General features: G+C 33.7%; 1 protein-coding gene across 3 annotated transcripts in view; it reads right to left on the reverse strand.

Annotated features, from left to right (window-relative positions):
- The window catches only part of XPO6 (exportin 6), a 119,802-nt gene that overhangs the window by 77,393 nt on the left and 15,409 nt on the right, over positions 1 to 27,000 (reverse strand). For all 3 annotated transcript variants that reach the window (XM_051988366.1, XM_051988374.1, XM_051988357.1), the window contains exons 3-7: positions 22,673 to 22,785; positions 21,681 to 21,878; positions 13,683 to 13,842; positions 10,113 to 10,190; positions 2,303 to 2,756 (exon numbers count right to left, since the gene is read on the reverse strand). In XM_051988366.1, the coding sequence (XP_051844326.1) occupies positions 2,303 to 2,756; positions 10,113 to 10,190; positions 13,683 to 13,842; positions 21,681 to 21,878; positions 22,673 to 22,785 (1,003 nt within the window). The remainder of the gene's footprint in view (positions 1 to 2,302; positions 2,757 to 10,112; positions 10,191 to 13,682; positions 13,843 to 21,680; positions 21,879 to 22,672; positions 22,786 to 27,000) is intronic.

A 27,000-nucleotide genomic window follows, 5' to 3' on the forward strand; every position in this document is an offset into this window, starting at 1 on the left:
TGTCTGACAGTATATGTGAAAATCAATCAGAATGGAACCTCCTCCACCCTAATCAAGCTTCTTATTAATTAAATTTATATGTGTAAAATGTATCTGTTTTCTGTACCTTAGAAAATAAAAGGGGTAGCCAGAGGGCACAGTGGATAGAGCACCAGCTCTGAAGTCAGGAGGACCTGAGCTCAAATCTGACCTCAAACACTTAACACTTCCTAGCTGTGTGTCCCTGGGGCAAGTCACTTAACCCCAACTGTCTTAACAAAAAAGTAAAAAAAGAAAAGAAACTCAATTCTCAGTCATGCAAATTAATGGAACACAAAAATTGAATGCAAGGACAAATAAAGTACAATACAAAAACCATATTAATCTCCAGGCCAACCTCTTTATTTAAAAAAATTTTTTTTTAATTTCACCAATACTAACTAAACTTTATTCACCTCATTTTCCTTTCCTTGCCCACCTTCTGGTACAGGTGCTAATGCACATCAAGAGTTAAGAGATAAGAAGTTGTAGAAAGAAGCAAAGGACCCAGTTAAGCAGCTCCTGAACAACTGAAAATTGGCTATCAATTTTTTTTTAAGAATTTGTTATAACAGACTCTTAAGAGTCATAAAGCAAGCACACACAGTATTTTTCATATCACCTGTCTGTACATGTCGAGCTCGCCTTTCACAATGCAACAGGAAGCATATAATTTAAATAGAAAATTAAAGAAAGCAAAAAAGTTAACTTTAAAGTTCACATACAGATAAACTACTATGATTTTTCACCCAAATCTAAGTCCAGTCTGTGAAAATGTCATTGTCCAAAGAGTAAACTGTAAAGTAATTTTTAATGGCATGTTTCATAGTAAAAACTCAGAAGACAAAAAGTAATGAACTCAAAGAAAGCAAAAAGATATTTTTAAATAGAGAATACCATTTCCATTCTCAAATTAGAACACAACAATAATCTTTTCATTGACCTATTAAAAGTAATTAGATCAAATTAATTGATCTGTTACATATTCTCAAAGTCTTTTTAATGAAGCTAAAGAAAGAATGTTGGAAAAATTGTGTATTCAAAAAAGCATTCATATTCTTAATTGATCCTATCAGTTACTACTGAAAATGACATCAAATTAAGAGGGAAAGAGCTGTAACAGGATATGAGTTCTTCCATGAGTACACAGAGTTTAATGTTTAGATATACCTGGCATATTCTTACATAAGTTTTATTTCTCTTAATGTAATAAAATAAAGCCTATAAAATTGAATTAGCCAAGAATCCAATTTTCAAATTAATCCACAAATTACACTCCATGCATGTGAATTTACATATCAAACAGTTAACATGAAACTGCTAATGATACTGAAAAGGGCACAAATTCTTCAACCATTCTTCAAATCATTAAAAGCGACCAGAGAAAGTGGTTAAAGTAATAATCAATTTTGCTTCCAGGCAAAGTGCAAATGCCTACTAGTTCAATATAATAGGGCATCCAAATACCCTCAACATGAATGTTCTTAAAATAAGCATCCAGTTTCCCTCTTGCCTTTACACTGCAGTGTAGCATCTTGTTCATGAAAGGTATAAGATACATAAACTGACATCTCACTCAAAGGGAAAGAAAGAATTAGACCTGACAAAGTGCTTCCATTTATCCTCAAATGGATTTTTAAGGAGAGATTGGGGGAATAATAAGAAAAATAAAGACCAATAGTCTTATTCCTGGATTCTACTCAAAAGAAGGATAAAGAAGCCATAAGGCTTTCAATAAAAATATGTCTATCTTTTGATGAAAATTCACCAAGTAATATGCATAAAACTGACAATACTTCTATACCTTGCAAAATATGTCCTACTTAGACCCTTTTACTTAAAAAAAAGTGCTCAAAACTAAAAGGCAATAGCAACTGAAAAAGGGGCTGATTGCAATTCTTGTACCTCCAGACATGCTTCTTCTGAAGTTCCTGGCTATGAATGAGGGACAGTTTCAGATCTTGAACCACCTTATACCTGTAGTCAAATGAGTAAGGGAGAAAGGAAGAGGAGGAAAGGAGTGGGAGGAATATGGGAAATATAACAAATCCTAGAACCACCACAATCACTTTTCAAACTCAATCCCTTTCCCACTAGCAGCCACCCCAGCCCTTTGAGCTATCAGCAGGCCTGTACTTACCATCACACACACCTACCTTTCTACTCTTCTTTGGAGCTCCAAATTCTGAAATCAAAGAGGATTAAAGACACTATGCACAAGAGCAATGAATCATAATAACCCTTTCTGAGTACATACTTCTTACTTTGCTTTGGCTTCTCTTACCTTTCATCTAATTCTTCTAGTCTGCTCTTCACTGTGTGAGAATTATTATCCTTGGTGATTTTCTGCAGAAGGTAAAAAGTCTGCTGGAACATTCGCAGTAAATACTCTTCAAATTCCATAGGCACACAGTTCTTAGACATGAGTTCATTGATGCAAGACATGGCCAGAACTCCAAGCCTGCCACGTTCTTGACCAAGGACACAGTTCTGATTGCTGCCATTGACTGATGCCATCTTTCTGGCCCGAATGTCACAGCCAAATCGAGCAAAGTGGAATATCGTGGTAAGGAGGGATGGGGTGATGCTGGTAGACAGAGGAATCCAGCTGAAGAGATGGGCCAGGCACTCCAAAGCCAGGGAACAGATATACTCACTCTCTGAATCAAGGATAGGGATTGGCTGGTTTAACAGTTTGGCTGCACTAGGACTCTGCAACAGGTTACTTAGTAGGTCACCTGAAAATTTAGGGGAAAAAATTTTGAAAAACTATATCCAAATCACCTTTAAAGAGTAAGAAACATTTTTATAATTAAGTCATTTCTCAATCAGCTTCTAAAATTATTACACATGCTACTACTAGTTTTTTTTTCCTCTTGAGAATATGAACCAATATTTAAAAATCAATTAAGATTAAAGTAGAACATCAAATTTTAAGAAGCTACTAGAGTAATAATCTAAGAAAGCTAATTCTGATTTTTTCCTCAAAATAATTTCCAGGTCTATATGTTTATAACAAACCATTTCATTCTACCCTCCCCTACCTTTCCAGCTTTATGTCACCCTACTCTCCCTTAATATACAATTTATACTAGCCAATCTAGAATCTATTAGCCAATCTAGCCATCAGTTCCTATATACATCTAAACTTTTGTCACTCCAATGCTTCTACCTATGTACTACGCTCAAAATGCTCACTCCCCCATATCTCCTCTGGCTGAAATCTTAGTCACCCTTCTAAACCCAGCTCAAAGCAATATACATAAAAACTTCCTCACTCTGCCTTGTGGCAATTTCTGTGCTCAATTCCATGGCAAACCATTCTCATACAAGTCACCATTTCTAATAGAAGGAAAAGTGAAACCACTCTTTCCAGCAAACACTTGTTCTCCTTGCCAAGAAGAAACACTGCATCAAGGCCAACACTCATTTAGAATACAAACTTATGCACTATCACCTCAAAAATGCAAAAAACAGTAGAGAGAGTACTCTGTTTAAAACATAGGACAAATCTAAATTATTTTTTTAAAAATCAGCATTTTAAATAGAAAACAAATAAATTGACAAATGTAACAGATATGCCAACATTTCTATAACAATTAATTCTTATCAATGGCAATGGGACCACCACATTTGGACTTCACCACCTCAGCACACAATGCACATCTAGGTCTCAATTAGTACAAATTAAAAAATCCTCTGAAGTGGGTGTATAAATTTTAATTTGTGCTATTCAAAATTATATTTTTAAAATGTTAACTAGCTTTGATATGAATTTGAATAATGTGACTACTTTTAAGGGTTCACTTGTACTAATCAGAAGCTAGGTATACAATATAGACAGATGTAGAAAAGACACTTCAGATCTTGAAAATGGGAGGAATGGATGAATAAGATTGAATATACACAGCAGGAAATCAAAGAGAAAGGGATGACAAAACTAAGAAAGAGAGGTTCCTTTCCACTTCCAAAAAACACAAGTCTCCACAAAGATTGAAATTTCTTTGAAGTAGCTACATCTCAAAAGGAAATGTGATCAGATGAGGTAAAAAGCCATAGCTGCAAAGAACATCAAGGATGATGCAAAAAACTAGATAGAAGTCTTGTTTATTACAACTTAATGTGAGTCAGAGAGGAAAAAAAAAAAGGAATTACATTCAACTATTCAAATACAGTAGACAGCAACAACATACGCCTTCAACTTGAAACATAGTATAACAAAATGTGTCATTAATTCATTTTTTAACTCTAGATAATTCATTTTCTTTCTCTGGGTCTTAGTTTTCCTTTGTAAAATGACAAACCTAGATGAGGAGAGCTTTAAAAATCCCTTATCTGGCTAAAAATTTCAACTAAGCTATGAATAAAATCTTTCAATCTGTCCTTAAAGTGGTAACACTATCCTCCTCTAAATAGAGTTTTGTTTTCATTAAGATTGCCCACCATATTTTCAATGCAAACTTAACCAAAGCTTAACAATTCAACTGTAATGATGTACATCAATAATGAAATCTGATGCAAAATTCAGATTTTGCCTGGCACTCTTATGGCTGAATGTTTACATCTTTATTTACCAACTCAAATGGAACCCTGAAGATTGAGAAGGAACCTGTTTGTATAGGACAATCCTACAAAAGCTATTTTTAGATTAATACTTAACTTTTATTTTTTACAAACAAAAATTCCACCATTTAACTTGCTTAACATATGGTTCATACTGCAAATAATCACAATGTAACTGTTATTGGCAAGAAAATGAAAAATACTATTATTCTAGTATTATTCTATTTATTGAGAATACAATTACTACAAGTCAGTCTAGATGTGATTATTATTCATTCAACCCACAACTTGGGTTTCTAAAACTGAAAAATAAAAAAGAGGATATTTCCTAATGGGTCTCACTCCTAATTATCCCTCTCAACATCTGTAAAAAAAAAATAAAATAATAAAATAAAAAATATTATTTTCACAGTCCCTATGTCCTAGCTGTGCCAACAATTCTCAAGTCTACTTTCACAAGAAATTAAATTGTACAGAAATAAAAGAACCTAAAATTAAGCAAAATTTAGAATGGGGAGTGAAGATAAAATGACAGACATCAGAAGTGAAACAGTTTTCAAAATAACTGCAAACTTTTAACAATCATATGAAAAGTTGCTCAAAATCACTAATAAGAGAAATAAAAGTCCAAACAACTCTTAAATTTTATCTCATACATAGTATAAAGTGACAAAGGTGTTTAAAGATATGAAAAATCAATATTTGAAACACTGTAGTAAAACATTGAAATGCTATCTGGTAGAATGCCAAATTGATCCAGGAATTCAGAAAAATTATTTGGAATTATGCTTAAGTAAATAAAATGTCTATACTCAGATCCACTGTTAAGTATAGATCCCCAGGGGGGATAAAGATTTTTTCAAAAAAAGGTCCCACATACACCAAAATATTTATATAATAGAATTTTCTATATTATAAAAAAACTAGCAATAAATTAGAAAGCCAGTGATTGAGAGTAGCTAAATAAATCTGTAACAGATGTACCTGAATACAACTGCAACATAGGAAACAATATGAAGACTACAGAGAAGCATATGAAGACATGAAAACTGATATAACTAAAAAATAATAAACAAATTGACCACATAAAAACGAATGCTTTTTAACAACTAAGCTCGTCCCCAAAAAAGAAATGAGAATATGCAGCCCTCTCTACCCTTCATTGGAGGTGTGAAATGCTATGTAATATACTATCAGAGTCTGATGATATATTCATTTTGTTTTATGAAACTGCTTTTTTTCTTTTTTATTCATTACAAGAGATAGCTGTCTAGGTAAGGAAAGTGGAAGATCCATGTTTGAAAATAAAAATAATATAAAAATCAAAATAACAATTAAATCTTTAAAAATTAATATGGGAAGGAACTTCTAATATATATTTCCCAACTCTTCAAGATGTTTTTTTCTTCAAACCTCAGTCACATAAGTGGCTGTGGCTGTGCTGCAACCTTAGCCTAAGTAATCTATTAACAAAGAAACAAATTCTTGTCAGCATTATAAAAAATACCAGTTAAAAATAAGTAACTCCAAACTTTTTAAAGTGTCTACTGAGTGTAACTGGCAAAATTATGCTTGTTTCACTGCCAAAATTTTGTGTTCTTCAATATGGCAGCATACAGAGACAAAAGGCAACACTATGAGGCGTGGAGGCTGAAAGAAAAATAGGAAGACAAATAGTAAGGTAAATGCTGACAAAGAAGAACCAATAGAGAAAGAAAAGTTGCTGGCCCAAGATGAATCCATCAAAAAACTTGGTAATTACTTTGTTGTAAATAGTTAAAAATAGCCATAGAGTTAAAATAGTTAAAAATAGCCATATCTTTGCAGACAGATAGGTCCCATAGCTTCTGGAGAGGAGTTGGCCTGGTTCTCTCAAGTCCATCAAGGAGCTACTGTCCATGACAAGCTCCAAATGGATCACTGACTCACATACAACAGGTAACATCAAAAATAAGTTAGAAGAGCAGGGAAGAAATTACCTTGCAAATCTATGGACAGAAGAGTACATGAACTTAAACCAAGAGAGATCACAAAAGATAAAATGAAATTTTGACAACATAAAGGTAAAAAGATTTTGCACAAAGGCGGTTAAAGAAGAAAAGGATTCAAATGTACAAAAACATAGCAGCTATTTTTCGTGATGACAAAGAATTGGAAAATAAGGAGATATATTCTGCACTGGAGGATGGCTAAGCAAATTATGTTATATAAATGTAATACTCTTGGTGCCATAAGAAATTATGTATAGTTTCTGAGAACACTGAAAGATTTGTATGAACTGATAGACAGTCAAAGAAAGAGAACTGTAACAAGTCTAATGACATAAATATTGAAAAATAAATAAATAAAACAAAAATTGTTTTAGTGTCAAGAGAATAAGCCAGAAAAAAAAAAAAAAAAAACCTTAGACATATAGGATGACTTTGAAAGTTATATGGTTATATGGTAATTGCATTGTTTTTTAAAAAGCAAATTGTGCATAAGAGATTTGCAGATTGATGTACATTCTTGTTCCTGTCTTGTATTTAAGAAAATAATCATTTCATTTGGTGTCTGAAATTTTTTTTAAAAATTTAAATGCTACTCCTTTCTAGTTAGCTTGATAAAGAAGACAGAAAACAAATATATAAAAAGGATAAAAATGTTCCATCCTTTAAAATTCTACTCTGATGTAGAAGGAAAGTAACCCCAGGTCCCTGTCTCCCCAATTTGGAAAGGTTTTAGGTCCAGAATGTGTGATGGAATATATACCTATTGTTTTAGCTAGAACCAGCTTAGCTTAACTTCAGAGAAGTTTTATCACCAAAATGTTGACTAGATAATGACTCTGTCAATCACAAAATTCACAAGGACTATCAATTTAGAAAGATGCTCTGTACCAGCAAAATGATACTCAAACCAACAAAATGATAAATCTTGACATTTTGAAGCAAACATTGACATCAACAGGAAGGGAGAAAGCTATGCCAGAGCAAAAAAAGTAAAAGTGACCACCACAAAAGGAAACAAACCAGGAAAATGGAAAAGTGTTTTTAGAGTCGCAAAACTCCTCCATCATTTAAATAGAGGAAATGGAAATGCAAAATATTATGGTTATAGATCCTGATCCATTGCCTGCTAGTAAAACTTCCATAAGAAGGAACTCAGTTTCTTTTCATTTTTGATCTTCCAAAAATACCCATCTTCATTCTCTCATCCTGACATCTCATCTCTAAAAGATTTTAGGCTCTATTTCCAACTGCTATGATGAGCAAAGAAATCATAGAAGAACTCTGATAAGAAAGGACTTAAATTCTCCTATGTCTTGACAAATGAAAAGTATATTTTCTTCCTTTCACATCCTGTTTCCATTATGGCCCATATTATCAATGGCTATCTAGGATTCGTCCTTTAGTTTCACAGGTATGTTTTCATTCTCCATTCTTCACTGAGGATCAGAAAAATTAATTAGTATTTTTTAAATAATGTAGGCAAGAAATTAGATAAAGCACTCAGGAGTCAAATTTGTTATAGCTAACTAAACCAGAATCTAAAGCAGTAAATAAAGAGCCAAACTATTAAATTTAATGGGTTTAAATATAGTTCAATTTATTCATACAAGTATTTCTCATCCTTGGGTTAAGATTGAAGAAATTTACAAATAGTTTTTTCCTTTACAAATAGGTCTGTGGTGGGAGAACTCAATTTTCTCCAAGTTACACATATAATTTAACATAAGATTTTGACAGATCAAAAGATGTCCAATAATTAAGCATATTCTTTTTTCTTTTTTGAGAAAAATATTAAGTCATCAACATTGTGATCAAATGATGAAGCAAGATCTAATGACCTTGGGAAATATGGCAGAAGTTACTCCTTTCCTCTTTTGAATGCTTGAGAAAAGAGGAGGAGAGAATCATAACAAATGAATGTTATGAGTTTGTTTTTTCTTTTTTTAAAGGAGGAAGAAAACTTATGGGATTACATAATTCCTTTGACTTGTTATTGAGACCAGTTCCTCAAACTAAAATTGCAATAAATTCAAGTTATGGAGCTAATTCTAAGTAGAAATGACATATCTACCATGTGACCTAATTTTCCCTATAGAGAAATGTCTATTTGCATATTTACACTTCACACTTCTACTATAAATTCAAAAATTCACTAATTTTCTGTTGTATGCTACAAAATGAGGTTCTTAGCATAGCTGCTGAGTAACCAGGACATACCATTAAAGGAGACAATACACATAGTTCTTTCATTTAAAAAAACATTTTTATTGACGTTAATTGCTACAATAAATATAAATAAAATTTGTTTTAATGCATCTAAAGATAAATCTAGTTTGAAAACCACACCACAGTTAACTACTAAAAATATTTCCCTCTGCAAGCTACAGAAGGAAAGGAAAGAGTTTAATGGTATCTTTAAATGTGACAAAAACCAAAATTATCACTTTCAAAATATGTTTCTATTTTTTTATTTTATCAATCAAGATTATGAATCTTTTAAGCTGTATACACCTATCCTAAAATTAAAATCTCATCACAATTATATAGAATTTTCCTATACTAAGACTCTCTAAAGTAAACTTCTCACAATAAGCTTCTCACAACTCCATCTTTCAACTGTTAAACCAAACAACAATTTGAGCTAGAACTTCCTAATGTCAAAAGGCCTTTTCCTTATGGGAAAGGTGTAGAAATAATTCTAACATATCAAGTTTTACTATAGAGGAAGCAATATGTGCTAATTCACAGGATGTAGCTATTTGAAAAGGTAGCTTTTCACCACTTAGTACAAAAACAAGAATTTCTTGAAAATTGTCATTTTACTTTTGAGACAAATAAGTACAATTTAGAACTATAACGACTACTGCCTATGTACAGGTTTTATTCAAATTATACAAACACAAAAATGATTTGGGTCTAAATAAAAACAAAATAAATCACTTTATAATGTTCCAATCTGCCTTGGCAGTTCTCTCTTTGTGCTAACTCTAGGATGAAAGAACACTGGGCTATATTATATCAATCTCTCTGTTGGTTAAGTATTGAGCAGCAGTTCCAAAGTAGAGCTACAAAACTGATTGTCAATCTCACAGCTTTACTGGCTTTAGGAAAGGAAAAGGCAGCATGCCTTGATTGAGGGAGGAAAGCAAAAGTTCAAATATGTCAAACTACCAGAACTAAAAATTCAGAATGAAATTAAATGAATGAGCAAAAATGGAAGAGAAGACATTTTAGATGAAATAATAGAAAAAGTAGTTCATGTTATAGTATCTGGAAGCAAAAGACCTGAATCTGAATCTTGACTCTGCCAATGACAATACATATGCCCTCGGGAAAGGTCCACATTTACAAAAAGAATTAATCTCTTTATGAATTATGAATCTAAGTCTATATATTTCCTTTATAGTTCCTTGTAGGTAATTAAGAAAATACATGTAAAAAAGCAAAAAAATCAAGGAAGTTATCTTGACTGATTTGGCTAAGATATGGCTTCAAGACACAAGACAAATAAAAAGGATATCACAATATGGCAAACCATACCACTTTCTCCTGAAGTTGGGGATGGTGGTGGAGTGGCAGCAGTAACACTGTGTTTGTCCCAAATGGTCTCCAAAATACCTGCAAAAAGAAGAACATTGAAGTCTTATCAATCAACATTTATTAAGTTCCTACCATGTGACAGGCTGGAGACAAAAAGAATCAAAAGATGATTGATGTCTGCCCTCAAGGAGCTATAAATTATATCTAATCACTTACCATGAAAAATGTGATTAGGAAAACTGGGGGAGAGGAGAGGAGACAGTGAATTAGAATAATTAGGTAGTAATTTTAATCAATTAACTTGTGGTTGGAAAGGGACAGGGAGAAGGGAGTTCCAAGACAATCATTCATATGATCACTGTTCCTCACTGAGTTTAAAATCTGGCTGAAAACTAGAACACATAAAGCTATACTATTAATACATTGTAGAGGGCCATATTCAGTGGGGGGACTCTGGATGAGTGAAGGGAACTCCTTCAGCCCAGAGGGAACCAGACCTCACCCAGAGTTTCCCCCACTGTCTGGACCCTCTAAAATATATAATAAAGTAAATTAAGTATCATAGGATCATAGCTTTAGAAGTGGAAGGGATCTAAAAATTCAACTTCTTCAACCCTATGATCTTAAGACCTCATTTGCCAACAGGCAAAAGGGAGCCACTGAAGAAAAGGTAATGCAAGTTTAATGTACCAGCAATACTCTGTCACTCAACATTTAAGTGCCTATAAAAAAATCAAGATACAGTCCTAGGCACAGGGAAACAAAAATGAAAAAGATTAATGATCCCTGATCTCAAAGAGAAAATATACTATTGGGAAGGGAAGAGAAGGTAGAACTGGAAAAGATATACACATAAATAAAACACAACAAAATGAAGACAAAGGAAGAACACTAAGAAAATCAGATCAGGGAGACATTAAGAGGGAAGAGGGAAATTAGGGAGGCTGCAGTGAGGAGCTGTACTTAAGCTGAGCCCAGAAGGATTTCAATGGACAGAGATGGGGAAAGACTAAAAATTAAATACATGATTGTATTACTGCTGTAAAGAGCAGGAAAGGACTGAAAAAGTATTCTAGTTTGAGTCAGAGTTTAAGCATGTATGTGACAATGCTACAAGGGTAGGCTAAAGCTAGACTGTAAAATCCCTTTAAAAAACATGAGGATAAGCAGAAATTTCTATAATATGTCATGGGTAATAGGGAGCTACTAAAAGTTTCTAAGCAAAGTAGTGAAATAAAGTCATTCTTAACAATACGAAAAATATTTTTGCAACTATGTAAAGAATGAACTAGAGAAAAAAGAATTTATCCAACTAAACATCTGGTTAAGAAGAGTTAAAGTTAGGCATGATAAGGTGAAACAAAAATGGTAACCAAGCTGAGAAAAGGGAACATGGAATCACAGTTTTAGAACTAGGAGGCCTTTTAGCCCATCCTCCTCATGTTACAGGTCAGCAGAGCCTTCATTTGAACCCACATCCTCTAAATCCAAATTCTACTACATTGTGATGACTTTTAGATCCAAGACAAATATGGAAAAGGATGCAAAGATGAAGAAGACATAATAAAAGACACCAAAATTTAGAGCTTAAATGACTATGAGAATGGTGCTATTATCAACAACAATGATGACTAGTTGAAGGGACAGCTTGAGGAGGAAGGAAAAGTAGATTTTGAACAACATATAATTGAGGTGCTGCCAATGGGACATGCAGGCAGAAGTTGGGGTTGAATAAATCTCAGTCATACACACACACACACACACACACACACACACATACATTTACACAGTTGATAATTGAACTCAAAAGTGGATGAAAAACATGTAGAAAACAGTCAAAGGCAGAACCTTGAAGGAAAACTCATAGTTAGCATTTAGGAGGAAGAGTGTCATAGTAGTTAAGAGAAAAGAATATATTCAGGAAAAGTCTATGGTCAACTGTGCCAAATGCTGCAGAAAAATCTAAGAGTTAAAAACGAAATCAAGTCACTAAAGACCTTAGAGGAAACATTTAGTGGAGTGAGAAGGTCTGAGGTCACACTAGAAAGGGCTAAAAAGCAACAGGATGGTAAAGATGTAGAAACATAAAGGGGAAAAGATAACAAAAAATGATGGTTTGAGGAAATAATAGTGTCACAATAAAGTTTTAGGATAGGTAAGCAAATTAGTGGACAACAAAGAAAGGAGAGAAATGAAAGAAGTGAGAGAGATACTTAAGGAATAATCAAGAATGGATGTATGAGATGACTAGAAAATAGAAATGATACTCAGTTTTTGATCAAAGCTAACTTGCAATACTCAGGACACACAAAAAAGTTGGGGGGGAGGGGGGCAGAGGGTAATCTATTTATTAAGCAAATACTTTGTGAAGTATTTAGTATTCTGCAATCCAATAAAATAAATACAAGATAAACATTATTCAAGCATAATAATTTCTGAGCAATGATTTGGGAATTCCAATCTTAATTGCTTTCTAGCTATGTGACTTTGAGCAAGTCAATTAACAACCTGACTTTAGTTTCTTCATTTCTAAAGGAAGGAAACATTCTTTCACTGCTAGTTTTGTCCCATCTCATTTTCCCACTACAGAAGACCCAAATCTTCTTTCAGAAGTAATAGAACCCAAGATTTAGAAGAACTTCAAAAGTTTATTTCCTTCTCCCAACTCTTAAAGTGATCCTCATGCACATATTTACTATTTCTTCTTCTATTCTCATAAGCCTCACTGATTACCACTGAGTTACATTTAAACTCTATTGCTTACCAGATCCTTGTTTACAAGCACATTTCTCCCTAACATTCCAGCTTCAAATTCTATCACTTTAGTCTCCACATAGAGCAAAGCTTTGTGTGAGTCACAACTCCATGGACTGAACGTGAGGATCGTAAAATTATGAGTATACAACTTGAGTTGTATACTTATTGTATGTATGTATATGTGTGTGTGTGTGTGTGTGTATATATATATATATATATATATATATATATATATATATATATATATATATACAGAGAAAAGGGAGAAAAAGGAAAAGTTTAAGAAGACTAATTAATAGAGTGGATGAGCTAGCCAAATGGATTATTCTGCAACCTCAGAACTTTCCCTAACCTCTCTGTTCCATATACTAAAATTAACCTCCTCACTCCTTTATTTGCTGTCAACTGAATGATAATTATCTTTAAAGCTAAATTCGAATGCTTTCTCTTCCATAGAAACTTTTCCCTTGAGAAAGATGAGCTTCCTTTGTTTTTCAATTGTCTAATGTATTTAACTACATCTCTCTAGTGTCTTTCTACTATATTACAAGTACATTTTTTTTACCAAACTCCCTTTCAATCAAATCACTTAATATATTCTGATTTAATATATTAAATATATAATAATATATCCCTGATTGAGTTTAAGATCCTTACATCTAAATTTTTTTAAGTGAACTGCAAATACACTGCAAACAAAAAGGCTTTTACTTTAGGAAAATGTTAACTGGCTTATAAATTCTCAGTGCTGCCTCTGAGTCACCAGGAGGGATGGTTTGTTGTTGTTTTTTTGGAAACTATAATCACATTTACCTGTAAGTAATCCAAGTACAGTTTGTACCTGGTCCAATAGCAGCTTTCTCAATTCCTCTTTTCGAGCCACACTGAGGTCTTCCCGGGGGCAGGCCAATTCTTCTGAAGTAGTTTTCAACATGATCAGTCCAAGGGGAGTGGTCAAAGGGGACTGAATCAACTGAAAAGACAAAATGCAAACAAGTTTTGAAGAATGTTTATAAAGATTGGAAAGAATTCTAAAATTTCACTTCAACAAAACAGATTAAAATAAAGTAAAACTCAGTTTCAGGCGAGTTTAATCTGAAAAAAGTTACATATACATAAAACAATTTTATCTCTGAATAATACTAGCTTTTCAAAATACATACACATTTTTCTCATTTAAATACAAAATTCTCAAATTAGAAGCTAAAATAATCTATCCCTAAGAAATTATAACAGACAAGTTTCATTCAGGTAAAGGCTAATTATTAGGGCAATACATTTAAACCATGAATTTTCACTTAATGATGATGAAAAAATGCTAAGGGATTTTTATGGCTCTTTTATCATTTAGTCCTACATGAGTTATCATTCTATATTCTAATGTCGGTTATTTAGTTCCTTGACCAATTTTTTTGAGAGAAGAGGTACTTTATTGTAGACAGCCTTTTCAAGGACTTTAGCCACAAAGGATAGAAGACATATAAGTTAAGACATATAGTTAGCAGAGATAAAATGAGGTTTTGAGAATGAAGGAGACTTACAGGCAGAAGAGTAGTAGTCAGTAAAAAGGGAGAGATTAAAAATAAGTGGTTTTAAGACTAGAGAAGACAGAAAAAGCAATCTGTTGAGAGAAGATGGATGGAATAGAATTTCTTGAGCAGGTAAAAGGATTAGCCTTGGTAAGGCCATTTCATCATGTGGACAGGAATCTAGGAGAAATAATGGCAGGAGGCATACAAGTTATATGAGATAATAAGTAAGAAGAAACTCATTCAAAATGATCTCAATTTTTTTCTATAAAATCTTAAGCAAGGTAATTGAGAGGGTAAAAAAGGAGCCTACAGATATTTGATGATGGATAAAAAGGTTTAGATGAGCTATGAAGAATGGCATGGTTGATGAGGAAGATGTAGGTTGATGAGGAAGAGTAGGATTATCTCACAGCAGTGAGGGCCCAGTTGAGATTGTTTAACAAAGTTGTGTGAACCCCATCAGAATTTTATCCATATCTTCATTCAGCAACACTTGTTTAGAAGCAAAGGAAAGGTACAATTGATGAAATGATAGGAGAGCTAGGAACTCAAGAGAAGAGGGAAGTATAAAAGTGAAATGGTTTACCACAGGGTCAAAATAAGGAAAAGAACAGAGTGGGAGTATGGAGGAAATAGTCTAGGAGAGAACTGAAGGGTCAAGGGACTAGAGGTCACAGTCAGCATGAAGAGTAGGGTTAAGTAAAGGAAGGTAGAGAGAAATGGAAAGTCAATAGATTATGATCAGATAAAGAGATTTTGTAATTCTTAAATAGAGGTGGCACATGTGTAGGTAACATCAAGATCAAGAGTAAAATCATCTTTGTATACAGCTGAAATGAGATGAGAAATGATGGATTGGGGAACTGAGTGGTTAATGTTTAAGGGTGAATCCATGTGCATGCTGAAATCCCCTGATAGGGCGGCAAGAGTTTAGGGAGGAAAGAAAAATTATGAGCCAGGTAACAAACTCAAAGAGGAAAGAAGGCGAATCAATAGACAATAAATGCCAGTACTTTGATTAGGTGGTGGACATGAACTTCAAAGGAGGAAAGATTACTAAGTGATGAAGCTATATAGGGGAAGAATCTGTGAGTTCTTTGCTCCTGCAGCAAAGACTATTGCAACTACCTCTACTCAACCAGTAAGCTGAGGGAGTAAGTAAAGGTACAGCTCATACTAGGAATGGGGGCCAAGGAGGCTCAAGAAGGAAGGAGTCACATTACAATAACATCTGGAAAATTGATGGTTTGGGAAAAGTAAAGATATAGGATGAAGGGAAATTTTATTCCTTATGGAACAGGTTTTTCAAAGGGCACAGTGAAATGGGAGGGTTGGAACTTTGGGTAGAAGGATTGACAGGTGACAGGAATATAGAATCAGGTGGCAGAAGATAAGGAATAAGATTTGGATGATGACCTACAGAAATTCAGAATCACTGAGATGCATAGGATATGACTGAAGTGAGATAGTAACATGCTTCATTCTAGGCCCTCTGCAGATAAAACTGGCCAATTTCCAAGGTTTTTTTCCTTACAGAATTATTACCTTTGTATAAATTATTTTCCCAGTTCTACTCAATTCACTATTCATCACTTCACATTATCCAGGATTATCTGAAATTATTTTATCATGTCTCACAACACAGTAATATTCCATAACATGCATATATCATAATTTGCTCAGTCACTTCCCAACAGTTTTAAAGGGCAATAGTAGAATGTTAAGATACTGTTCCTTCCATATCCTCACTTCTTTCCCAACTGAGTTTCATATATTTGTAAATCAAACTCTCTCTGTGTGTGTGTGTGTGTGTGTGTGTGTGTGTGTGTGTGTGTGTGTTGGGGGAGAAGAGGGGAGGAGGAGTTTCCATTCAACCCTCCTTGGTACACTTCATTTAAGAATGAGAATGAGGTTCATCAGTCAAATGCCCATCAACTGGGCAATGGCTAAATAAATTGTGGCATGTGATTAGGATGAAATATTACTATTCTTTGGGAAATGATAAGCAGGATACTCTCAAAAAAAACTGGAAAGTCCTCCATGAACTCAAGCAAAGTGAAATGTACTGTGTACAAAGTAATAGCAATGTTATAAGATGACCATCTGTGAATGACTTTGCTAAATGATGCACAACTACTCTAAAGGACTTTTGATGAAAAATGTTATCCATACTCAGATATAGAAGTCATTGTATCTAAACACAGATTCTAGTATAGTCTTTTCTTTTTCATTGTTTTTTACTGAGGGCTTTTTGGGGGAGGGGAGTAGGGAGAGATCTATGTTTTCTTTCATAAACAATTTTATGGAAATATTTTGCATAACTTCACATGTGCCTTCACATGGGGGGATGAGGAAAAAGAAAAATAATCTAGAACTCAAAGTTTTTAAAACAAATGTAAAAAACTGTTTTGCATGAAACTAGGGATAATTAAAATATTAATATAAAAAAAAAGAATAAAGCCTATCTGATGTCTATTCTCTCTTGCCTTCCTCTCCATAGTCTTATACACACAAATCACAAGAAACAGACCCTGCCACATACAGCCTCTCCCCATTCCTTCCTCCTTTCTATAATAGTGTGTATTCTTCCTTTTACCTTCCCTTCTCTTTCAATCTTCATATTCTCAAAACAGAACTAATCTTCTCCTAAGATCTGTTTTTCTTATATAATCCTCCTCAAAATCCTTTAAAATCATTAAGTTTCTGAAAACACGCTTGTCTCTCCTTCCCCATTAGAATGTTGGCACTACATCAACTTACAACTCCTTCCAACTGCTCCAACAAATCATTGAGTTACTCTGAATTTTTCTCTTTGCACTTCAAAGTTTTTTCTTAGCTTCACTCTTTTCATGAGAAATGCCTGGATGTACTCTATTTCCAATAAAAGTCATTTTTTTCCATTTAAGATTATACTCAATTTTTCAAGGGAACTTACTCTTGGCTATAAGCCTCTCCTTTTTGCTTTTCAGAATGTTGCATTCCAAGATCGCATCTCACTCTTAGTTAAAGCAGCCAGAACTTGTGTGATCCTGACTATGCTTCCTTGAAAACTCCTTCTTTCTAGATGCTTGCAGTATTTTTTCTTTACTATAGGAGCCCTGGATATTGACTATATTCTTGGAGTTTTTCTTTGGGATACCTTTTAGGATATGATCAATGGATTCCTTCTATATGTACTTTGCCTTACATATCTAATAGAATGAAGCAACTTCCATTAATGATTTCTTGAAATATAGTTTTTTTTGTTTTTTAGCATGGTTTCAGAAAATTTAATGATTCTTAAATTATTTCTCCTTTATCTGCATTCCAAGTCAGTTATTTTTGATCAGATATCTTACATTTTCATTTATTATTTTTCAATCTTTTGATTATTATTTTAGTATTTTCCTAGTATTACTCTAGCATTTTCTTACTGTTTTGTGGAGACATTTGTTGATCTGTTTTAATTTTCAGGAAGTCTATTTCTTGGCTAAGGCTTATCACATCCCATCATAATTTAAAAGCTCAGGACAGAATTCTTGAAACCCCAGGAACAGAAGCTTTAAAGATCTAGGGGAGTCTAACCCAAGGTATTTTTTATTCTCCTACTAACTCTTTTTTCTACAGAATTTATCAAAATTTTTACTTATAGGCTGTAGTGAGAATCTAATTTATCCTTTGAGTCTGCTTGCAGTTTTTATAAAGTTACTTTGTCTTTTGGTGAAATCTATAGATTTGATATAATTTTTAATTTAATTCTACTCAGTGTTTTGATTTAACCAACTCTATTTCTCTAATTTTCCTGAACTAGAGTTTCATTCCAGGATCAGGTTCACCTCTACTCCCCATCTTCCACTTTAGTTTTTAGTTGGGGTGGTTTGGCTTTATTTGATCATGCCCTCATTTCCCCTGAATTCCTCTACCGACCTCCACTTCCCTGGATTAGACTTCCTTAGCTCTTCAAAGTTCAGAATTCAGGATCTTCTCAGCTTTGGAGACTCTGGGCACCTAATATCTCAAACTAAAAACTACAGTAACTCATTGGCAATCTAGTCTCATCACTGTAGCACCCTGCAGGTCGCTGGGTAGTCCCTGATCAATATCACTTTCCAGGGCTTTACAGCTCCACACTCTTTAACCACCCTGAAGCCTTCTTATGGGTGTTACATAAAAAGCCCTGTAAGTTACATGTGTCTTACTTCTAGTCATGCTAAGAGCTCATTCTATACTAATAATGGCTGCCTGAATAGGTACTTTTTTTTATTGCCCATGTACTTCTGGATGACTCTTGTGAAGTTCTGAATTGGAAGGAGTTACAGTTACTCTAGTTTCCCATTTGAATACCTGATTTTTATTCTTTCTAATATAAATTTCAGAATTTTGCTGAAGTAGATATTTGGGAGCTGTGGAATCTGCCTCTTACTCCAAACAATCATATTGGCAAAAAGTCAAAATCGGAATATTTAAACTGCAGAAGAAAAGAAGATTTAGCTAAATTATAGTTTTCTTCACTACCAAACAAAAGAAATACTTTTACTTATTATTCTGCTTCATCTCAAAAGATGAAACTGAAATCAAAAGGAAAAAAGTTACAGAGGCAAATTTAGTCTTGATGTACAGAAAAACTTTCCAATAGTAGAATGGACTGATAGGTCTTACAGCCAAGGCTAAATGGCATTGTTATGTACATTACAATCAAGACTTTGATCCAGATAACAGACTGAACTCAGGGACCTCTGATATCCCTTTTCATCCCCTGGGACTGTGATTCTCAATTTTCAAATAAAATCCATTAAACATATTAATCATTCCAAATGAGGATTAATTCATGTACATAAAAACTGAATCTAAAGAGCTTTCAGTTAGAGAAGTAGATTTGTTCCTCTTGAGCCCAAAGAGGTAGATTTAAATTTGATACAAGAAAAAAAAAATCTTTCAAACAATGAGAGCTCTCCAAATGAAATGCGTCTAGCTGTCCTGGGCATGAGGACTAAAGTAGAGAGAATTAGGTTCCTTTATGCTAAGACTCTTCATTAGCATTAACCAACTACTAACAATTTGGCAAGATATACAACTTAAATGGAAAACTCAAACATGACTCAAAACTAGACCAGAAAAACTTTTAGTAGATTGACTGAAAAGATTTTATGATAACCAAGTTGACTGTAAAACCGGTTTTGCTTTGCTGCAATTATAACTGATAAAAATTTTTGCTTCATCACCAGGAATGCCAGTAATTAAGCAGAAGTCTTTCCTTGCATATCTTAAATACTAACCAATCACAGAATTTTAAAGTTTAGTATGATCTTAGTATGATTTTATACATGAAAAAACAAATACAGAGAAGTAAAGTGACTTCCTCAAAATTACAAAGCTATTTAGGGGCAAAAGTGAAACTAAAATCTGTCTCCTTACTCCCAAATACTGTGTTTTTTATCCCAGTACACCACAAATATTTTAAATTTATTTAAAGTTACAAAGGCAGAAGTTTTAAAGTCTTTATTTACAACTGTTTAAAAGACATTTCAATTAAAAAAAAAAGATATCTTGAATTCCATGTCCTACTACAATAGCCCCTTATTACTGAGCAGATTATTATATTACTCTAATAGATATTCCTTCCTCCATTGATATTACTGTCAAAAACAATCTTATTTATAAATGAATTGAATAATGAGATTGCTATATTCAAAAATCTTCAGTGGCTCTTTTTTGCCTAGTGAATTAAACTCAAATTTCTTTTTCTGGCATTTAAGAGTTTCTATACAACCTGGAAAAATTTACCTTCTTATCTTTATTTCATAACACTCCCCTCAATGAACTCTATAGTACAGTTAAACTAGAATTATTATGCTCAGCCACTCTGATTATACACTTTTTTACTTATATGCCTTTATTCTCTTCACTAACCCTGACACACACTCTCTCTTTTCAGCTAAATACTCATTTAAACTACTTCCTCCATGAAACCTCTGATAAAAAGTCCAGGACTATAAGGACATTTCCCCCATTAGAAGTTGCGTAACAACATTTTGTTTTGGAACTCCCAAATGCACTTATGTAATGTTATAAAGCAAAGACAAAAACATACAAGGCCCACAGCCTGCAATATTCCAACTGCAGCCTGACACAGACTACAATGTAATTGGGAAAACAGTTAACAAAATAAATTTTAAAAGTGATAAAACATAGGTAACATTAAATTTAAAACTAGCTTGATATGCAGCCTGCAGGGACGCTTATGTATGAATTAGTGTCCCCATTTCTGTGAGTTTAACACCACTATTATATAGTTAGTTGTGTTCATGTCTTTTGCCCAGTACTTAACCCAATAAACATATGAAAAATATTTGCTGAAATTAAGCAAGGTGAAAAAGGGAAATTGGTAAAGAAGATAGAGCAACAGAAAAAGGTTAGTGATTTTTTCAGAGAGATAACCAAATTCTAAGTTAGCTTCTCTACTGACTGAGAAATACTGACAGGATTTCCAGTCAAAAGGTGTCTGATGTACATAGAATTCTTGGAAACCAGAATATATAAAACTGAAATCCGTAACTCCATTAGATAGCAAGAAATATTAGAAGAAAATCAAAAGCTGTTCCCTAGATATCTTAAGATACAAAAGATAAATAAAATGGTGGACAAGCACACTTTTAGTTTGAAAGTTTTAAAATCCTAACTACTAGACATTCCATTATTTGGTTGGTTTTTTTGAAAATGCCAAACACATATGCCTGAGGCCATTCTACATTGGAGAGACTCTCACCTACTGTTACTCATAAACTACTGAATAAGTCTTATTTATTATTATTATTATTATAAGTCTTCTACTGGACACCTTATTATTTATTTACTCTGGCCACTCTCTTCCATGACTAAAAGAAGAAACGATGTATTTTTTAAGACTCTAATGTTACTTACAGAAGCAATCCAGTAAATTTCCCATCTATTTTTTGCACATTATTCTCAGCTGAAACAATGCTTACTTCAAACTCTTTCCAATGCCTACTACATGAATTGAAAGGAACTATTATTTATCGAGAGATAACCTTTTTAATAGATTTTTTTCCCTAATAAAATTTTCACACTAAAAATAAAAACTTGTCTTACACACAAATCTTGCTGATATATTCCTAAAATATTTAATCTTAAAACTTCTTTACATGTCAACAAGAAAAGTTAAGAAGTCAACTTGAAAGTTGTCCAGAAGTAAAGAAGAAAATAACTTATTATTAACAAGTTTCTCAGGATATCAAAACTCCTGAAATGGTTCATCAGACTTCCTTTGGCTTATTCTTACCTGTAAAATGTTTGTAAAAAAGTCATGGTAGAACATAGGCCAATCTTGGCGGCCAATATCAACAATAACTTTGCAGAGTTTGTTTCGGATAAAATAAGGTAAGGTTTTGTGGTGAGCTAGAAGGAGCTTGGGCAGGCAGCTTCGGATTTCCATCTTATCCTGGGATGGGACTCCCAGCCACATTTTATTGATCAGATTCTACAAGACAAAGAGAATATACCCTTTATATTAGTAAAACACATATGCAAATAACTGATTTTAATCACTAAACAAAATCTGTTTTCTTATCTGAAAAAATTTAAGATTGAGAAAGCTTATTAAAAATTTGATTTATAATTAGAAGCTGTAGAACTTCTATTTGAATATTTTCCAAAGTAGATGAAATACAATGGCCTTCAACTTAGCATTTGATTTAGGAATGAACAGTATATGAAGCTGCTATTCATCTACTATCTTTTTTCCATTGTAAAATGGAAACAACACTCACTCCATAGCAAAGGCATGCAAGACTATGCCTAGACCATACTATATGATACCCAATGCTGAATAATTTGAAAAGTACGTACTAAATTTGCCACAGAATCATAGCACTTATACTTTGCCTGTTTACTGATTTCCTTAAAATGTGCAGATTAAAATATTAAAATTGTCACAAAACTAAAACAGTGAGACTGCTTGTCTATTATAAAGTATGAATCATCTTAAAATTTAAAATGTTGGGTTAGCCACAGGAAAATCTGGGAAGAATTAAACCAAAACTATGATTAAATGCTCACATAAACCCTAACTATTCCCAAAGTTACTTACCCTCAGCTTCTATTGTTCCCCACTGACTAGAAAAGATTCCAGTGGCCTTACAATGGTATTTAAACAAAGGTCCTATAACCATGTGTTTACAAAAGCTAGACTTCCAATAGGAAATACTATTACTTAAATAATATCAAAGGCAAAGTAAATACAAATTTTGTGAAAAGAACTGTTTGAAACCTTACCTCAAAAACCGTTAAACTATACATCATTACATAGTCATTCCGTGTGCTAGAGAGAAAATAGAGGCAGAATCTCCAGGCTCCAATCTGTTGAGCAAAATTATTCAGAAGCTCCTCTGGAAAAATTAAAATGTCAAAAAAAAATCATAAAATTTCATATATCTATTTTAATACTAGATAATTTTTTTCTCCCAAATAATTTTCCCCACATAGCTTCCATAATATATAAGTTTAATAGAAAATTCTCTTCCTACACTCTTCAGAAAATTCTGACTACATATTGAATGAAAGAAGGCTCTAGTCCAGGTAAGCATTAATATACCTTTGCCCTACAACCAAAAAAAATTTTTTTTTTCTGTACAGATCCTTGGACAAGCATTCTGCCTACTAAATTTCACATACTGTCTCACTGCTACCCACATAATTTCTTTAAAATACAGGTAGGTGAATAAAGACTGACTGTTTTAATAGCTGATGTTACAATCAAAGAATATCCAAAAAAGTCCCAGGTGAAACAAAAATACCAATAATAAAAAAGATAGGAGACAATTAGGGACATTTGAATTTTATTTTTTTTTTTTTGGTTCTTAAATACCTACAGATTTTTTGGCTAATAAAAGTAATTAAATAGGCACTGAAAAGCTACTGTGGTGCTAGATCATTATGTTTCACATGTCTTAAGTAGTTTCTGAAACTCCTCATACAACCATTCAAATAAGTTATTACTCTAGTCAGAACCTACAAATTCAGCAACAACACAGTTCACCTCATTTATTTGTTTATTTTGTAGGAGTGGAAGGAAGAGTCCCAACATTCTATCCACTACACCATCTAATTACCTTAAAAACAATAAAACTCACACAAGACCAGTAAGTCTTTCCCTAAAAGATAAGGTATCGAAGGATATGAAAAATAGTTTTCAAAAGAATTGTAAACTATTAACTATATGAAAAACTGTTCAACAACCTTAAAAAAGAAAAATGAAAATCAAAACAACTCAAGGTTCCTTTCACTTCATACTCAGAAAATGGCAAAGATGAGAAAAGGCGGACATAATATTGAAGAGACTAATAATGCTGAAGTATGCTAACATATTGCTGGTGAAGCTGTGAAATGGTCCAACTATTCTGAAATTCAATTTGGAATTATTTGAAGAGAATAACTAAAATATCTCTACCCTTTAACAGAGAGATCAAATTCCAAGGTTTACGCTAAAGGATGTCAAAGAAAGGTTCCATGAATAATAAAACATATACGTAGCACCATGTAGTAAAAAACTAGAAACACTAGATGCCCACTAATTAAGAAATAACTAAAATTATGATACATGAATTTAAGAAAAATTGCTATATCATAAGAAATAATGAACATTGAATTCAGAGAATCACAGAAAGACTCATGAACTGATAAGAATGAAGCAAACTGAACCAGGAAAATAATATACACAAAAACTTCAACAAAATAAATAGAAACATAAAAAAAAAAAAAGAAATTGAATAATGTATAAATACAATAACCAAAATTAGCCCCATAAAAAAGATGAGAAAATGTTTAGGGAAAATTAAGGGAAAACTCTTTCCCTTTCTTTGCAGAGGTGAAAGACTTACTATAAAAAAGAGGTATCAAATATGTGGCTTGCAAGACTCTGCAGCTAAACTAGGTTAAAATGTTATTGGGAAATATTTGACAAAATAAAAATACAATGAAACATATTATTACATTTTCAAACTAAAGTAAAATGCAAACCACAGTATAGCTCAATAGCACTGTTTGCAATTGAGTTTGACACCAATGGTATAAAAACAGCATATACTGTCAGATTGAGCTCTGTTCTTAGTTTAGTACTTTTAGTATTTTAGTACTTTTTCTCCTTTCTCTTTGTTACAAAGAACAAGTCACTGGGGAAGAGATGGACCTAGTCAGACATGAAAAGAAATCAATAATTTTTTTAATTGTTAAAATCTCCTTCAATCCTACTCTATAGACATTGTCTCAGGCAGGTTCATTTTTTTCCTCCACTCCCCAAAAATAGATTATGCCCAATACCTCAACTTCTTTTCCTTAATTCTTAGCCATCTAGTTCCAATAATCCAATCAATACTTCAAAACCATGTTCTTGCATTTTTTCTTAAAAATTTATTATTGTGACTTCCAAATTTTCTTTTCTCTCACCCACTGAGGAGGCAAGCAATATGATGCTCATTATTGGCTCAAAGCCAGGTCCCTTCAGTTAAAAAACATCTTTTGTTAAGGACCATGCCAAGTGTAAAGGATCAGGTCAATTCTCAAAAGTCCCCACAGCTAGCTGTGAATCATAACACCCCTGAAGGAATTGCAAATCAGCCTTTACTGCTGCAGATGTTGCTTATGGATTGGGAATGAAATAAATTGGAGGCAAGAGAAGAGGAGAGAGTGCAGAAAATACAACTGCCTCTCGTCTCCTCCTATCATTATCATCCTCACATGAAAGGATCTATTCTGATGGTTAGAATTAGATACCAGCAGCCACTAACATGAGGCTCTTGTAACAAATGGCACCTGAACAGGGACACAAGAAGCATGAGAAAACAAAGAAGCAACAGCGCTCTAGAGCTGTTTGTGAATAGGATCCTCTCAAGAGAGTTTCTTCGGTAACCCACGGGGAAAGAAAGGAAGAAGAGACCCAGTAAGACTTTTTCAGTCAGGGTAATTAAAATGGGCCAACACATCAAAGGGCTGAGCCAGGAGACTAATGATGAACTTATGAAAAATGCCTGTTCTGACTACAGTCCTCTTCTCCATTTGTCAAAAAGTTTGCCTGCATGACATCTCACAAGATTCAACACCTGCTATATTGGCTCACCCTGTAACCATCCAGAGGAATAGGATGGAAAAGACTTTGATAGTGCCCTTTGCATTCCTCAGCATGCAGACTCCGATAACAGTCGCTCCACAGTATTGGACAAACTTACTGACCATGCTGTTGGGAGGAAAAATATTCGTGTTCCCATAAAACAGAAAACAGGGAATTGTTAAGGACCATGCCTAAGTGTGAAAGAGCAGCTCGATTCTACCAGAGCCTCCACAGCTGTGAATCATAACACATTTGAAGGAACTGCAAATCAGCCTTTACTGAGGCAGATATTGCCTGTGAATTGGAAAAAAACTAAATTGGAGGCAAGAGAAAAGGAGAGAGGTCAGAGAATACAACTGCCTCTAAGTCTCCTCCTATTATCATCCTCTCACAGGAAGGAATCTATTCTGCTGGTCAGAATTAGATGCCCAGCAGCTAACAGGGGACTCCCATATCACTCAGCAGCCACTAGCAAAAGGCTCCTGTAACATCTTTTCTACTGTACTTTTAACCTCTCATACATGTATTATCTATTTACAAGTTATCTTATAAAACTGTATACTGTTATTTATGTATTATATCCCCCCTCCTGCTAAATTATTATGAATTTTGCAAGGGCAGGAATCTTATTTATTGCTTTACACATATTACTTGCTTTTTCAATGCTGGCTGATAAAGGAATGAATGGGTTTATAATACAGTAAAGAGATAGGAAATATACAAAAACATCCTGAAGTATATATTTACTTAAAAAAGCACACAGCATGATAGAATGAAAAATATCACTAGATTTTGAGTCAGGACAGATTCAAATTGAAATCCTGCCTCTGGATTTCCTGACAAATGGATAAATGAATAAGCAGTAAGCTTATTACTTATTATTTTATTACCAACTGTAATAAAAGCCTTAAGTTCACACAAGGTCCATGTATAATAAGCATCATATTGCCTGCCTCAATGAGTGAGAGAAGAAAATTTGGAAGTCAAAATAAGTTTGTTTGCTTTTTAAATACAAGAAAGTACAAATGGCATTTCCACTCCGTACCAAACAAAAAAATCAGCAGGAAGTCCAATCGCAAAAGGAAAGCCACAATTCCCCAACCCTCCAAGGCACAGCAAGGGCCAAGAAAAGTGAGACACCTGTAGCCTACAATTCAGAAGCATTAGCCGTGGAGGAGTCTCCTGAGAGAGGCCTGCAGTGCTTAGAAAGCCCAGAAGACCTGCAATGGTGCCACAGTGGTCAGACCAAGTCTCCTAGTTCCCAAAACACTCAGTCCTAAAGATGCCAGAGAAGACCCTAAAAGCCAGCACTCTGCGCTTCAAAAGACTCAGGAAGGCCTAATGCCAGCAAGGAGACATAGGCCTTAGGGTGAAACCAAACATTGCTAATCACCAGATACTAGCAGGGCGAGGAGCAGCTTTAGTCCAAAGCTCCAACTTAGTAGATAAAGCTGAAAAGATGGGTACATTTGTAAAAGTTATCAACTGGTATCAAAAA

Source organism: Antechinus flavipes, chromosome 1 (assembly GCF_016432865.1).
Source record: "Antechinus flavipes isolate AdamAnt ecotype Samford, QLD, Australia chromosome 1, AdamAnt_v2, whole genome shotgun sequence".
NCBI lineage: Eukaryota > Metazoa > Chordata > Mammalia > Dasyuromorphia > Dasyuridae > Antechinus > Antechinus flavipes.